The sequence below is a fragment of the Papaver somniferum genome, chromosome 7 (genome assembly GCF_003573695.1).
Source record: "Papaver somniferum cultivar HN1 chromosome 7, ASM357369v1, whole genome shotgun sequence".
Classification (NCBI taxonomy): Eukaryota; Viridiplantae; Streptophyta; class Magnoliopsida; order Ranunculales; family Papaveraceae; genus Papaver; species Papaver somniferum.
Window position 1 is genome coordinate 111,262,469 of NC_039364.1, and position 16,942 is coordinate 111,279,410.

At 38.3% G+C, this 16,942-nt stretch overlaps 1 protein-coding gene across 2 annotated transcripts; it reads right to left on the reverse strand.

Annotated features, from left to right (window-relative positions):
* Nucleotides 1-2,995: 2,995 nt before the first annotated feature.
* On the reverse strand, nucleotides 2,996-6,161 carry LOC113298134 (probable aspartyl aminopeptidase). Of its 2 annotated transcripts, XM_026546806.1 has the most exons (11): nucleotides 6,001-6,160; nucleotides 5,761-5,896; nucleotides 5,599-5,677; nucleotides 5,273-5,475; nucleotides 5,057-5,123; nucleotides 4,853-4,963; nucleotides 4,607-4,762; nucleotides 4,028-4,204; nucleotides 3,800-3,874; nucleotides 3,578-3,718; nucleotides 2,996-3,406 (listed from the first exon to the last, which is right to left on the reverse strand). In XM_026546806.1, the coding sequence occupies exons 1-11, from the start codon at nucleotides 6,086-6,088 to the stop codon at nucleotides 3,185-3,187; spliced, it is 1,455 nt and encodes a 484-aa protein (XP_026402591.1). In that variant the 5' UTR covers nucleotides 6,089-6,160; the 3' UTR covers nucleotides 2,996-3,184. The 2 variants fall into 2 exon arrangements, with proteins under 2 accessions (XP_026402591.1, XP_026402590.1); XM_026546805.1 differs by having other exon boundaries at nucleotides 3,578-3,874; nucleotides 6,001-6,161.
* Between the last annotated feature and the right edge of the window lie 10,781 nt (nucleotides 6,162-16,942).

Genomic DNA, 16,942 nt, shown 5'->3' on the forward strand with positions numbered 1-16,942 from the left:
AGAATTAGGGTTGTTAGGGTATAAACCTATCGATATGACGACCCTAGAACTGTATCTGCAATTTTTCGGTTGGAAAACCTAATTTCGGAAGTAACCCACCAAATTAAATGCAAATATGAATTAAATTTGGGGTTTTTAATTTCGAATCGACGATTACAACGATGAAATCGATTGAAGAAATTATTTTTCTTCAGGTGTCGTTAATGGCGAGAGATAGAGAGATGGGAGTCGGGTGTGGGAGGGGAAGGGAGGATTTTGATTTTTTGAGTCGTTAGATTTTTAGATGTAGGTTTTAAGTTTTCATTATTAGGGAAAGGGTAAAAGAATATTTTCATCTATTTTTGGAATCCCCACATGATTTTTGGTGTGGGTATAAATTGGTAAGGGCCCCTAATTTTTTTTGGGGGGCCCAATTAAGCCAGGCTTCTCTTTTGTCTCTGATTACACAACGTTTTTTTCTTCAACTTCTATCGCCGATGTTTTAACCTGGTATCTGAATTCCTCGTGTTTTTTTTTGTCAAATTGCTCTCCACTTTAGCTCAACAACTAACGAATCGGGTGGGGTGTGATTGATGATGCCATTGGGCTATGGCTATCGTATGATTATCGTGTGATAAGTGTCCTCACATGCAGGCAAACTCCCACAGGGTCAAGCAAGTTTAGCAAACAAAGAAGTTGTCGTGCTAGCAGTGAGTTTTTTCTTTGCATGCGTCGCAGTTCCACAGGAATGGTCAAGCAAGTTTAGCAACCAAAGAAGTTGTCATGCTAGCAGTGAGTTTTTCTTTGTGTGTGTCGCAGTTCTCAAGTTAGTTTCTGAGCAAATCTTAATGTATTTTAGAGACTTCAATAGTAAGTCTCGGTCAATTCGCAGAGCAAGTTCAGGTTGGGTTTTGATTTTGGTTAGCAGTAGTTTAACGACCCTCGTCACCTTACTCAACAGCTAAAATTCCATATTCTTATTAGTATAATAGTCGGTTGTACACAGCTTGTGCCATCCCTTTGTGAGGTTTATTTAGTCAAATCTCTGTGTCAGTGAATGATTGAAAACATGTTGGTCTCGCCGTCTCGGTGTAACTTGGTAGCCGAGTTTGACTAGATATCCGGAATAGAATTTTTGTAACTTGGTAGTCAAGTTTGTGTTTGACCGAGAAATTTCTATAAACAACTTTTTTTACTTGGGACTCAAGTCTCGGTGACGGAGGATGTTTCTTGTAGGTGTAGATAATCCACAGGGTTAGGTGACAAGATCCTAAGCTATGATATACCAAAGAAAAAAGAGCGGCGAAGCACATGATAGAACTAAACGGCGCAAAGAGCGAGGTATCACGTGGGTCGGACGTGATGGTCCAATAGGTGTCGGATGTGATGTGACCCTTATCCTTTGACAGGTCGGGCGAACAATCAGAAAGCACTCGGTCAGACGAAGGAAGATGGTCAAACAAAGGAACGAGAAGAAAGAAGGGCGACATCGTGCTAACCAGGCGATACAGACTCGGCCTCGGGTGAAGAACTATCGGTCAAACCAGGAAGTCGGGAGATCAGTGAAGATCCGATAGAGAACAGCTAAAGTGATGTAATGTGACCAACATTGTAATTCTGTTGTATGTCGACTTTGGCATATAACTATAAGGGCTAGTCGAGAGAGAAAGAGAGGTCGGAAAGGAAGAAAACAAGGCATCCTACTTGAGTTGAGAGAACATCACCACTAGAGAGAGAGAGTACAACTTGTAACCAAAGAAGAAGAAGAATAATACACATCCTTTCACCCCGTGGACGTAGGTAATCATACCGAACCACGTAAATCCTTGTGTCTATATTTGTTTATGTTTCTTCATGTTGTGTGGAATCACCCTATACTCCATCTGATGTAGTGTGTAGTTTCATGCCACTATATTACTATTAACGAGTTTGTATTTATAAGTTCATGTTCTTGGTAGTCGATATTTTTGTTCTTAGCAAGGGAGATAGGCAGGTATAAAGACATTACCTAGATAAGATTGTTGCTGCGAGGTTTAGAAGAACAACATTAGACTATCAAGTTTAATTTTAGATTAAAATGGAAAGTCCCCATTCGGCTCTAAAGTGTGTTCCATTATTTTATTTTGGGAATAAGCAAGGTTTTACCTATTTCCTATCCCACCTTTTCCTAAATCTCATCCGATCCATATAGGTCATTCTTCGTTTAACTCCTTCGAGGTAGGGTGAACGAAACTCGTCATTTTATATTTACGGTAACCTTCATCTTCATCCCCACAATCTTCTTTTGTCTCCCCCTTCCCCCCTCTTGATCTCTCGCATCTAATCCTTTAGTAAACTTTTGTTAACTGACGACAGCACCATCGACACCTTAATTTATATATCACCATCATCACCGGGGGTGGAACTACAGCCAAGCTTCTCCTGGCTGAAGCCACCCCCCCAATGAAGTCCAACTTTGTGTTTAGATATTAGGCTTAAGTCAGGGCTAACAAAATGTTTAAGTCAGGGCCATACCAAATGTCCAGCTCCGCCATTGATCATCACTATTGTTACATGCTCTGTCCATATACATGATGATATAATGATCGACACCTTAATTTATATATTACCATCATCACTATAGTCGCACTAGATTTTTTTCTCGTATCTCATTGCAGTGGATCTACATTGGCCTAGAGGTGATGACGGGGGACGCTGTACAACACAGAAATGATTTTCCTTGGAAGGAATCATTCTTTTTCCATTGATGCTGTATCATTTGTGTGGTGGACACGTGTTAGGTGAAGTGGATATTTGAAGCAAAGTTGATGAAGATACTTTGTTTAGGTGTGAATATTTTATTGAGTCAATCTCTTGCCACGACATCTTTGTTTATGAAACGCAGATGGGTGGCATTGGCGAATTAAATTTGTGGTTTAAAACCTAATTTTAACTGTATTGCTGAACAGTTACAGGAAGATGCTCAGGCTGTAATCACTTATTCTTAATATCATTCCTTAAGTTTCAAAAAAAGAAATTATATTAAATTAAATTTTTGCAAATTTTCTTGAAATCAATTCAGCGCAAGTAATCCCAAGGTCCCAAATCCAAGAGATATGGTTTGACATTAAAGCAATCATTTCACCTTCAATAGAATCTTTCCACTACGTACGAACAGAGTTAAATACTCATAAAAACATTGGAGTCTAAATCAAAGGAAGACCATTCAAATGTCTACAGTAATCTTCCCATCAAGTTGAGAAAACTCCTCATAAAAAGCCTTTAAATGCTGATAGGAATGCTTCACATCATCAACAGCGCACATCTCTCTAATGCTGTGCATTGAAAGTTGTGGGGCACCAATATCGACTGTGCGGATACCGATTCCACTTGCAAGAATGGGACCGATGGTTGAACCACATGGCATATCATTGCGAACAACAAAATCCTAAATCACAATACCATAAGAATGAAAACTGTCATCAGGTAATCGAAAAAATTGCTGTACAACTAAATAGATGTCTAATACAGATTTCAAATCATCTTCCAGCAGACAAACGTGTGTGAAATTCGAAGTGATTAAGCCACATTTCGTTGAATCTTAATTAATTACTAGTACCTGAATAGGAAGGTTGTGTTTCTCTGCAATCTCTCGAAAAATGAAAGAGGTGACAGCATTGGTTGCATAGCGTTGATTAGCATTATGTTTGATTACAAGTCCTCCATGCATCTTTGGCTGATGATTTTCTTCATGTTTGTCCTGAAGAAAGAGAATGACATATAAGAAAGAGCTAATACAGAAAATGCAAAATTGTTTGAAGCAACTCAAGACATGCCATACCATGTAATTTGGGTGCAAAGCATGCGCCATATCAGCAGACACGACAAAACTCTTCTGTATTGCTTTCTCAAGCAGCTACAACCGTAGACAAAGTAAGCAAGTAAGGTTTAGTAACAGGACAGAAACAAAAAGCGGAGAACACAAATCCATAGAAAAAGTTGTGCTGCATTGACTTTTTTACATTTGATAGACATGGCAACAAACTGTAGGAGCAGTGAGTATGACTACCTTGGACGTTGATGAGTTGAGGGAATCTGTGACTCTTGAAAGGGCATCAAACATGACAGGAGAGCCAGCTCCTTGTGCTGAGTTAGATCCTACCTCCTCGTGATCAAATAATGCCACCATTCTTACACCAGGCTCATCTTCAAGACTGCTTTCAGAAGACGTGGAATCTATCAAGGCCTGAATCATAAGTATCAAACAAAAATATTAAAATAAGCATACTTACTATGGGCTAAAATTCTACAGACCATCAGCATTTCAAACTCAAGACCTCTCTCTCTCCCACAAAAACCAAAATACTCTTAGATCTGAGAATACATTAAAAACATCACACTTGGGAGGTTGAATTGGGACTTTAACTAGACACTGGGAAGGACAAATGCTTGCACACCACAATGTTCAATAATCAAACCAATTCACACCACAACGTTCAATAATCAAACCATGTAACTGTAATCAAGTTAGCCAATTCCCTCTTGTTCTCTTTCTTGCAACAGAAAGTACCTAATTCCCATCCACCAGCAAACCCAATTGTATAGTAATGAACAACAGTAAGAACTTAACAGAACTGATGATTTTAACCTTTAAAGAGCAGAATGACATGCAAAGATTATCGAGCCTTCCTGAGAAAATAAATTCCTTCAAAGCACCAGCTACAATACTTGGCTGGGTGTCACAAAGTTGTAACTCAAAATCGCAGATATCTTCTAGTTTACAACCAACCTCAGATGCAAGCAGCTGTAAGAATGCAAAAAGAGCCATCATTCAGTTACAAGTTATATTTTTTTGACACCAAACAAAAACACAGATGTTTGAGACGCATTTAACCTGCAATAGAAGTGAATGATGCTTCTTATCATCAGTGTCCTTTTTGTCATTAGATGTCTTGCCATCACTTTCAGCTGAAACATTGCCAGCTGCTGCCTTATTTAACTCTGCCTGTAAACACTTTCTACTTAGAACCAAAAGTCTAATGACAATTGATACTGAACACTTTAAACACACTTAACTAAACCAGCAAAATTCTAATACCTTAACAGATGTCGCCAAAATGGGGACAAGATGAGTTTGTGAGTTCGGTTTAAACCCGTCCGTACTCCTACATAGCAGAGTAGAAAGTTACCTACCATGAATGCTTCGTTCAAACAATAACTGAGAGAAAAAGAAACTACATCCAAACAAGAATTCATGACCCAAGAGAAAATAGGCTTAGGCATTGTAATCCCAACTCATTAATATAACATTAACCTGTCCAAATGAACTGCTAGGTTAGGAATACGCATAATCGGCTCTTGAATTCTCACGAGCCGATGTGAGTATGAAACGGCACCATTTTTAGATTCTCTTATAATCAATCGTCCTGCAACAGTCAAATCTCGATCGAACCAAGTGTGCCATAAACCACCTCCATATGTTTGAACACCAACCTCCAAAAAACCTGCTTTAGTTACCTAAAACAAAACAAAGTATGTCAAGAATTTCAGCGTTTACGTTAGGCAAAACTACTAGAATATCCATAACCCCAAATCCACAATTACACAGCATTCTACTTCAAAAACCTAAGAGAAATTCACCTTTGAAACAGGTTTGAGCTTGAGACAAGGACTATCAGTATGAGCACCAACAATATGAAATCCATTACCAGCAACAAACCTAAACAATACAGCAACATAATTCAGATAATCGTACACATAAATCAATCAAAATAGGATCAAATTTGAGGAAACTGAACGTACTTTTTCCCGATTGCAAACGCAACAATACTAGAATAATTCCTAGTGAAGAAATACTTCTTTCCAACTTGAAGCTTCCAATCTTGTCTTTCAGAGATTTGTTCAAATCCTGCTTTCTTTAAGAGCCTTTTTGCCTCATCTGAAACATGCTTATAAGATCAAACCTAAGTTAACTTCGAAGATTTACAATATTCATAAAAAGAATAAATAGATTGAATCAGTGAGATGGATGAAGATACGTGCCAACAGCATGAAAAGCAGTTGGAGAAGCATTGAGAAAGTTGATGATTTCAGAAACAACTCCGTCGTTTGAGTCTACTACTCCTGCCATGGCTGATTCTTCTGGTTCGACGATCGAATCCTTCTTCTCTCTCACTGTTATAGTGTATTTCTACTTCAGAAGGACCGAGTTCTTAGAATCAATGGAGCCCTTAATAGTCTCACGTCTGAAATCACGTGACCAGTCTAGGCGGTGCAACTCAAGATCGATTTGGACTCTCCGGTACAACTCAGTTCCGGACTAGACTATTTAAAGTCGTGGGAGATTTGTTAGTATTTTATGAGGGGTTTGGACTTTGGATGTAGAATTTTAAAGGTGGGATATATGGGTCTATGAGATCTGGTGAGATTTTGTTTTCTTCAGAATGTTTGGTTGCCCATTTTTTTATGAGTCCATATGGAGTCCGACCCCTCCTTCTAAAATGTGCTGGGAACTTATCAAGAGATTTATAAACCCACCTTTTTAACTTTAAATCTTATATATAACAACACATCTTAGAAGGAGGGGTCGGATTCCATATGGACTCATAAAAAGATGGGCAACCAAACATTCTTAAGGAAACATAATCTCACCAGATCTCATAGACCCATATATATATATATATATATGCAATTTAAATCTCATATATGCATTCTAAGGGTAATACCAAACAATATATGGACTTTAAGACGAAATAATTCTATGAATCCTATGAATTTTAATTGGGTTACCAAACAAACGAGGGATTTACATGAATTCCAGAATTTATAATCCCATGGGATTATAAGTACTCGAAATTGTGAATTTTGCAAATAAACACACCATTAATGTATTTCAAGAGAGTTTCATAATCACCTGTTAGTGATGGGGGGGGAGTTTAGAAGAATCTCTACTAGTGTTTTGCCCGTGTTTTGCACGGGGCTAAGTTCACCGTTCCCATGACCGAAACCTGAAATAGATATATGAGTAGCTATTTAAGTGAGACTGGAAACTGAAAAACGATGTGCCCACAATAACAAAAAATGTTCGATGTTCCAAAACAATCAAACTTACACGAATGTGTTAATTAAAGAACTCAATCAAATCACAACATTTAAAAAAAAAAAATCTACCAAATCATTAAGCAAATTTTACTCCTAAAAAAATAAGTTAATAAAAGTATTCACTAAAAACAAAACAATCAAACTCATTCCTGGAGGTTTGAGATCGCTAAAGAGGATATAAGGCTCTGAGGATCGGGCGACTGATGAGTTGACTCACCAAAATAATTTTTCTTTCAAATTTGTTTAATCTTTTAACTGTCTTGATTTCAATGATGCTATCTCGATTCTTCTTTGTTTTTCTATGATTATCTATATTCTTTTCAATCTTTTAGTTTCGGATGATTTGATATATCGCCTTTAAATCCATAGTCTTCGTTTATTTTCTTTCTTTTCCTATCTGAGTTTTTCTGATTTAGTGATTAGTTTGTGATTCTTATGATAAGCTACTCTTACCTTCCTTCGTTTTGTTCTAATGGATTTCTAATTTCTCCTTTCAGGAACTTGATTCAAATATGGGAAGCATCCACTTTTAGACTCTTAATATGTGTATTGGCATCTCTCTTCTGACTATATTGTCTAGTCTAATAGTATTGAACTTGGTTATATTACCAAAATCAGCAGTGTTGCAAATCATCATTACGGTTTTGATCTCATCCGGTATATACCAGTATGATCATCAAAATCAGATACTCGTTCAAATTTTTGACAGCATGAATTCTCTTCTGAGTTACATGATGTGCAAACCGATCCATAAATTCAAAATTCAAAAAATTCAAAACTAAAGTCTTCCCTTGTTTCTCTCCCATGACTTTAGTTATCCTCCCTTTTACGCTAAAAACATGCAACAACTTGTTACCAGAAATTATCATTTCCCTTTTTTTGTTTATCCGTTCCAGTATCTTAGGAAATAAAATTATTTGGTCATAACTGCTTTAGATTCTATCTCATTCTCGCATTGTATTAAAGATCAAGTTATATTCCTTCTTCCTCACATATTCTTTAACCCTAATCTCCAATCTGTTCCTCAAGGAAATATGGAGACAACTTCAAGTAATCAGATTAACAATATCACTGCGTAAATGAGATCTGCGAATATAGGCAAGTTCATTATGAATCCAGTTATAAGTGTTATTAGTTCTTCCAATTACATAAGTGAAGCAACAGATGCATGGTCCAAAAGTTTAATTGGTAAGCTTATGGTTAACTCGGATGAAGTTGAAACTGAGGATGTGAAATAAAGAGGAGTTAAATCTTCTATGGAAAAATATAAAAGAAAGGAAACCAGAATTATTTTTTTTTATTTTTAAGCAAAGGCCTTCAACAAGGCTAATGGTCACCCTCAACTGCTGGAGCTAGCCAAGCAGGAGGCATAGACCAGTACATAGACATTTTTTTCCGTTTATCCCATTGAGCTAGCTCATGAGCAACAACATTACAGGTTCTAGGTTAGAAACTAAAAATACAAGCAATTAAAGAAGAAGCAAATAATTGAATGTATTTGAAGATGGCATCTGTCCTAGAATCACCATCAAAGTAACGCAAAGAGAATTGTTCCACTAGCTTCTTAGCGTCACTTTCAATGATGACATGAGTCATCTTCTGCTCCACATCTTTCTTGAGAACTCCCTAGATAGCTCTAGCTTCGGCTTCTTCAGCTGATGAGACTTCAAAAACCATAGCAGTACAGAAAGAAGCTTTACTAGTGTAGTCTCTCATCACATATCCTGCACCATTATCTCCAGAGATGTCATCAAAAGCTCCATCAGTGTTACATTTGATCCATCCAACCAGGGGGGCATCTATTTGTGATTTAGAATTATGGGACTAGGGAGGGTAGCTACAGAAGTATTTTTCCTAGTTAAGAGCATAGCTCTAGCTCTTTTTAAAACAGACTTATGATTTTCAGACAAGTTTTGAAAAACCAGGTTATTTCTACTGGTCCAAAGGGACCATAATATAGCAACAAAGAGTTGTTGGTCATCATCAGAAAGTCTAGAGTTATGATCCAGTAACCAGAAAGCAAGCCACTGCTGAAAAGTTTTTTGAATAAAAAAAGAAGTGCTTATGCAAAAACTAGACAAAAACCAAACCTTCGAAGCAAAAGGACACAGAACCAAAGTATGCATAATGTTTTCATGGGGATCCTTGCATCTGGCACATTCAACAGAATGCATGGGCATTCTGGTATGGAGAAAAGTTCTAGCAGGAAGGGCATTTATAGCAGCTTTCCAAAGGAAGAGTTGAATTCTGTAAGGAACTCTAATCTTCCAAATATGTAACCAAAGATTTTTACAGGGAGAGGGGTGGAATCCTCTGAGTCCCAAGTAAGCAGATTTTGAAGAAAATTTCCCATTCTTCGAGAGGTCCCAAGCCCTCCTGTCAGGAGTGCAATGATGGCTTAAGGGAATAGTGACGATCTTCTTACAGGAGCATCATCAAAATGAGTAGTGAGTCTAGAAACATTCCAGGTTCTAGTAGAGTTATCAATGAAATAATCAACTCTTAAGCTAGCGTCATGAGGGGTGAGGGGGTTAGGAGTAGCATAACCCAAACTTGGGATCCATTTATCACACCAAGGGTTGATAAATTTGCCATTCCCAATAATCCAAGAAACAAAGGGTTTAATCAACTCCTTTATAGCATGGAGACATTTCCATGTCCAAGAGCATTTAGCAGGACACTTAACATCCAGGAAGTCAGTCCTGGGGAAATATCTAACTTTTAAAATCTGAGCTAACATGCAATCAGGGTTTTCAATTATTTTCCAGGCATTTCTGGCTAACATAGCCAGGTTGTTTAGCTCAGCTTTTCTGAATCCCAGACCACCTTCAGATTTAGGGGAGCACAAAGTATCCCAACCCAAAAGATGTAGCTTTCTATATTTTGGGTCCAGAGATTCTCCCCACCAGAATTTACAAAGGTGGGCATCAATCTGTCTACAAAGGTGCTTAGGGATTAAGAAAGCCCCCATTTGATACAAGGGAATGGCTTGGCCAACGTGTTTCACTAGAGTAGTTCTAGCAGCCTGAGAGAGGAGTTTATGAAGCCAAACAGTTATTCTGGCATCCACAGCCTGCAGGATACTCATATGAGTTTGGATTTTGGAAGCTTTGAAAATAGTTGGGGTTCCCGGGTATTTCTCACTCAAATCCCTGCTGTGGATATCCAAAATATTGGCTAAAATGGCTTTCCTATGTTCAGGGATTTTCCTACTAAAAAGAATACCAAACTTGTCAAAATTTATTTCCTGACCAGAAGCAAGACAATACTTTTGAAGATAGCCTTTTATGACAGCAAAATTTTCAGTAGTAGCAGAGGAGAAAAGAAGAGAATCATCAGCAAACAGAAGATGGGTCATTTCTGGAGCATTTTTACAAATTTTGATACCCTTAAGAGTTCCATTTCCTTGGAGACTATCTATGTAAGAAGATAAGACCTCAGCACAGATAATGTAAAGGTAAGGGGATAAGGGATCCCCTTGCCTTAGACCTCTCTCAGGTTGAAAAAAACCAGTAGGGCTACCATTAAGAAGGACAGAATAAGAAACAGTGGACACACACTGATTTATGAGTTTGATCCAGTTTTCAGCTAACCCCATTTTACTCAAAACTTTTTCTAAGAAGGACCATTCCAATTTATCATAGGCCTTTGACATATCAAGTTTGATGGCAACAGTACCCTCAACTTTGTCATTATGATTAACAGAATATATGGCTTCATTTGCAAGGAGAATATTATCAGAAATACTCCTCTTAGGTATGAAGGCACTTTGGTTTTGGGATATGATACTATTCATGATAGGTTTGAGCCTGTTGGCAAGAGTTTTGGAAAGAATTTTGTAAATGGAATTGTATAAACCTATGGGTCTGTATTGGTTAACTAATTCAACTAAAGGGACTTTAGGGATAAGAGCAATATTGGTATGGTTGAAAACTTTAGCTATATGCCCAGTTCTAAAACAGGTTTGGGTCATATCCACAACAACTTCACCCACAATGTCCCAATGTTTTTGGTAAAAAAGCCATGTAAAGTAGTGTAGGATGTTAGTACCGGATCGATTGAAACACACACATTCAACAAACTTCTCAACTGGAAGTGTTCTTTTCTCAATCTCTAATTCACTAACTTCATCACAAGAGACGCAACCTTTATATATATGCTTTTAAAAATCAATGAATATCCCAAAAACTAAAGCCAAAGATCTCAAAAATCTAGACACTTAAAGAGAATATCCGTTCATGCTATAAAGCACGAATATATTCTTTATTTTCAAACTAAAAATAACTCAAAACTACCAAACTTGGATTAAACAACCAATATCAGTTGCGAGCGCGTGCTCGGCGCTCCCTTTCTTCATGCCAACACAAGGCCATATCGTGCACTACATCATTCTCCCCTGGAAGGAGGAAATTCGCCCTCGAATTAGGCGGGTCGTCTTCAAACAAGTCACCACTGTAAGGAGTAAGGTGGCACGCATGGAACACATCAACATCACGAATATGACTAGGAAGCTTCAGACGGTAAGCATTGATGTTAGTCTCATCAATGATTTCGAAAGGACCAACCTTGCAAAGACCCAAGTCATTGTTTGTCGCACCTGAAAAAGCATCTCCACTAAGCTCCGCCCATACGAAATCACCAACAGAAAACTTAATGTGGGAAAGGTGACGATCTTCAGTAGATTTTTAATTTGTATGAGAGGAAAATAAGATATTCTCAGTAGTGGGAAAGGCAAGCAAGTCATGCACAGTCGCAGTGGGAACACCTTGGGATTTCTGAATTGACGTTTGGGCTGTAACATGCATAGGCTGCAAGTCGGGCATAGGTGGAAACACTTGTTGAACCCATTGTTTAGTACATGAACCCATATCCATCAATTTTGTCTCATAATTACGTCCCAACAGCATATTAGAAGCAACAATAGAGGAAGTTGTCGAGAATGGCTCTTTTGTTGGGACCAGTGTAATGCAAGTGGAATCAAATATAAATGAATAAGAGTTTTTATTACCATCATGCTCCACTTCTCTATCGTATTTCCATGGTCTTCCCAATAGTAGATGACAGGCATCCATAACCACAACATCACACCACACACTATCTTGGTATAAAGAGTCAATGGAAAATTTCACAAGACAACGTTTAGATATCGTTACCTCCGAACCTTTACTAAGCCAATGAAGAGAGTACGGATGGGGGTGTTTTTCAGTAGGTAGCTTCAACTTACGAACGACTTCCTCCGAAATGACATTTTTACAACTGTCAAAATCGATAATCATACGACAAACCTTTCCACCAATAGTACAAGTTGTCTGAAAAATATTCTTTCACAGTCATGGCTCATCATTTTTTGGAGTCAAAAATGAACGATGGAGAACCATTAAACACTCACCTTGATCTCCAGGCAAAAATACTTCTTGTGGCACTTCGGTTTTCTCTTTAGTGTCCGCGATAGATCCACCCTTTATATCACCGTCCACTAACAAGGACTTGATAGGCCTTCCAGCTTTGCGACAATCCTTCGCAAAATGACCCGACTCTCCACAACGATAACATGAGTTAGCAGCAGATTTTAACGAAGAACTAACATCCTGTACTGCGGAAGCATTCAGTAACGGGACCATAAGAGGGTGACTAACAACAGACGTAACATTCTGACGGGTCCATTGTTTTTCCAAGCGCAACGCACGCTGATGGACTTCAGAAACAGAAAAATAATCAAACAAGTTTAGAGTATCTTGAAAGATTTGACGCAAACCTCCTATATAGCGATAGACAAGTTGTTCTTCAGGCTCCATAATACCTGATCTAGTAACCAAATCATAAAATTCCTTCGTATATTCGTCAACGGAACGAGAACCTTGACGAAGATTTTGAAGACGAATATATAGCTCTCGAGTGTAATTAAAAGGTAAAAATGCTGCACGCATACACTTTTCAAGCCTAGCGCAAGATGGAATCGCTGGTTTGTCTTGTTGTATACATGTTGCTTTCAATTGCCGCCACCAAACAACAGCCCTTCCTTGAAAGCCGGTAGTAACAAGAGGAACCACACGAGCAGCCGGTACCCTCTTAAACTCAAGCACTTCTTCCACGGTAGAAAACCAGTCGATACAATCTTCCGGTGTCAATCCACTACCATGAAACTCAGGAATCTCCACACGGAATGCAGATTCCCACCTTCTAGAGTCACGCTCATGATGCAAGTTACCTCATTCACGATCAACAAATGGGTTTTCAATATCATCATCATCGATTCGCTCGATGTCTGATTCATCAGTAGGAAGCCGACGGCGCTCATGTAGTTGCAGCAACGTAGCTACTTGACCGGCGAGCAGCTCAACCGCGCGTGAGAGTTCATCGTACCTAGTTATCTCCATCATCTCATCAACCAAAGCTTCGCGAGGACCACCCTGACCTCTACCACGAACCATGTTGGAAGGATCGATACCCAGATTCTGAATACCAAATGGTGTAGGATGTTAGTACCGGATCGATTGAAACACACACATTCAACAAACTTCTTAACTGGAAGTGTTCTTTTCTCAATCTCTAATTCACTAACTTCATCACAAGAGACGCAACCTTTATATATAGGCTTTTAAAAATCAATGAATATCCCAAAAACTAAAGCCAAAGATCTCAAAAATCTAGACACTTAAATAGAATATTCGTTCATGCTATAAATCACGAATATATTCTTTATTTTCAAACTAAAAATAACTCAAAACTACCAAACTTGGATTAAACAACTAATATCAATTGCGAGCGCGTGCTCGGCGCTCCCTTTCTTCATGCCAACACAAGGCCATCTCGTGCACTACATCATAAAGCCATCTGGTCCTGAGGCTTTTTTACCTCCCATTTGAATAACAACATTTTTTATTTCCTCAGCAGTGAGGGGAAGGTTTAGAGTATCGTTATCCCCAGCAGAAAATTTCACAGGGAGCTCATTTAGAATTTCATCCTGAAATTGTTGAGGTTTAGAAGAGTAAAGATTTTTAAAGTAATCTAAGAAATAATTCCCAATATTATCTCTATCAGTTAGGATAGCTTTAGTAGAATCCTTGATCCAACTGATGGCATTCCTCTTTCTTCTGAAGAGGGTGACTCTATGAAAATAAGGTGTATTTATATCACCTTCAATGAGCCAAACTTCTCTAGACTTATCTTTCCAGTAAAGTTCCTCCAAAGTATAAAGGTACTCTAGTGTAGCTTTAAATCTACCAGTAGTAGCAGTATCAGTAAGGTCAGAAATCTGTAAATTTAACAAATCTTTCCTAATGGTAGATATATCAGTTTGAATATTACCAAAAGAGGATTTGTTCCAGTCTCTAAGACCTTTCTTAGTACCAAGCAACTTAGATTTTAGTTTATAATCTGGGGAGCCTATAACATTGACAGACCAAGAGTTAGCTATAATGTCTCTGCAAGTAGGATCCTCAATCCACATAGCCATAAAATGAAACGGTCTAGGCATACAATTTTCCTCATAGTTAAAACCTATATGCATGGGACAATGATCAGAAGAATCTCTAGGGAGATTGTTAATACAGAATTTGGGACAAAGGTCGTCAGCAATTTGGTTTAAAAAACATCTGTCTAATCTTTCTAAGATTAGATCAGGACCTTGTTGCATATTGGACCAAGTGAATCTTGAACCAGAAAAACCAGGATCGTGCAAGCTGAAGGTAGAACAAAAGTTTCTCAGATATTCAAAATCAGATTCATTTACTTCAAGGCCACCATTCTTATCTTCTGTTCCTAAAAGGGTATTGAAGTCACCAATGACAAAAACAGGTTCATCTATGGGAGCAATAGTCTGTTGACATTGTTGTTACCAAAAGGAGGGTCTGAGGGTACTATTAGGTTCACCATACACAAAATGAATATGACAGGTCTTAGAATGAATGATGTCAGTTGAAGTCACATAAATGCCCCTTAAGCTGGAGGATATAATGTTCAAATGGATTTCTTTTTTCCAAGCCAACACCATGCCACCACTTCTACCAACACTAGGAACATTGAAAGTGCAAGGAAAACCCATGTTTTTTAGTTTCCTAGCAACCATATCTTTCCCCATTTTGGTCTCAGAAAGGAAAATGATATCAGGGTTAACATTCCTACAGAGCATACTCAGTTCTTATTGGCAGATTTTTTACCAAAGCCTCTAAGGTTCCATGCTATAAGATTTATGTTGTTGACAGGGAAATGGTTCAAAACAGGGTTTGTGTTATCAAGAATAGGATTGTTTGGGATAGAATTTACCTGAGAGGAAGAGCCGGATCCACCACCAAGAGAGATATTGGAACTGTCACCATTTTGAGTAGAACTTTGGGAGGAATTGAGACTAGAATTGGCAGCATTGAGAGGGGAATTATTACAGACGTCATTGCTTCCTAGAGTATTATCAGCAGGAACGTTGAAGCTACCAAAGGAGTTGAAGATGGCTTGGGTATTGAGGGAGCACTTGGAAAGGTCTATATCTAGTAATTCACCCAGATTGGTAATTGGGGTAGACAGCTGAGCATAGTCGGGCTCAGTAGAGGTTTGTTCTTCAGGGATAGCAGCAAGACTAGTTGCGTTAGAATTTGCTATGGAGTGTTTTCTTAAGTCTGACCTTGGGTTGATCTTTATTTTGAGATTGGCTATAACTTCCTTTTCAGCAGAACTTCCATCTCTTCTAGTGGTAATAGGACTGGTATTTGGGAGAGCAGCAGTTTTGAATCTTCTTGAAGAGTTAGTGGTACGAATCGGTTCATTTGGGGAAGATTCAGAACCAGTGATTGAGGCAGCAACATTAACATTTTGAGTAGTAACTTGCTTTAAGATTATTGACAAGATGTTTTTGAACCGGACCAACATCAAAAATCTTCAGGGTAGTAGATCTTTTGACAAAAGGACCCATTTGGAAAGTATTAGACAAACTTTTCTGGGAACTAGTTTCCATTCTTTGGTCAACAACTACAGACTTTCCTTTGGAGCTTACTTCAATGGCAGTCGAACCCAATTGAGTATCTGGTACATCCTCAGGGTTTTGCATATTAGTATCAATAGTGTTAGAAGTTGGAGAAGTGATTTCCTTGACAGCTGAAGGCATCATTAGCTTGGAGATACCCGGGAGAGTGTAACTGTTGCATCGAGTATCCAGATCTTTGATTTTATTTTGCTTAAGCTTCCGAGCAGGGAATTTTTGATCTTTATGATCAAGTATGAGACAAGAGGTGCAGAAATATCTTGGGACTCTGATGTGTCTACATTCAATGAGAAAAGGTTCATTCCTTCTATTTGTGAAAAGCGGAATACCAGTGGGAAGAGTTTTCTGGACTGGAATTCTAATACAGACTTTGACATTCTTCTTATGGGGATGCTTGCCAAATGGATTATGAGATTCTATGATCTCTCCCATATCTAAAGTAAGAAGCTTGAGATCTGCAAATTATGTGCATTCATTGGGGGTGTTACACAAGATGAACCACATGATTTCTTCATCAAACAGGAGTTGATAATTGGAACAACTTTCAGAACTGATAAATGACCACATATAAACCAAGGTTTCTGAGAATTGATTCTATTAAAGTCCACCTCGGAAAGGAAACGAATGAGAAATTTGTTTCTTTGACCATTAAAGGTAGTGACAGTAGGGTATTGAGCCAATGGCCAATTGTTGCAGATGTGATATCTGATTGAGGAGGTTGGGATCAGAGTTTCACAACAAACATAACCTACCATGCACTATTTCTAGTTAGAATCAGCTTCTACTAAGATTAATCTCTTATCAATGAACACTGGTTTGGTAAGGGAAGATGGTATATTTAGTTTATCAGACATCTGGATGGAGAGAGCTTGGATTTCAAGGTTAAGGTTATGGGAGTTCTCAGAAGAA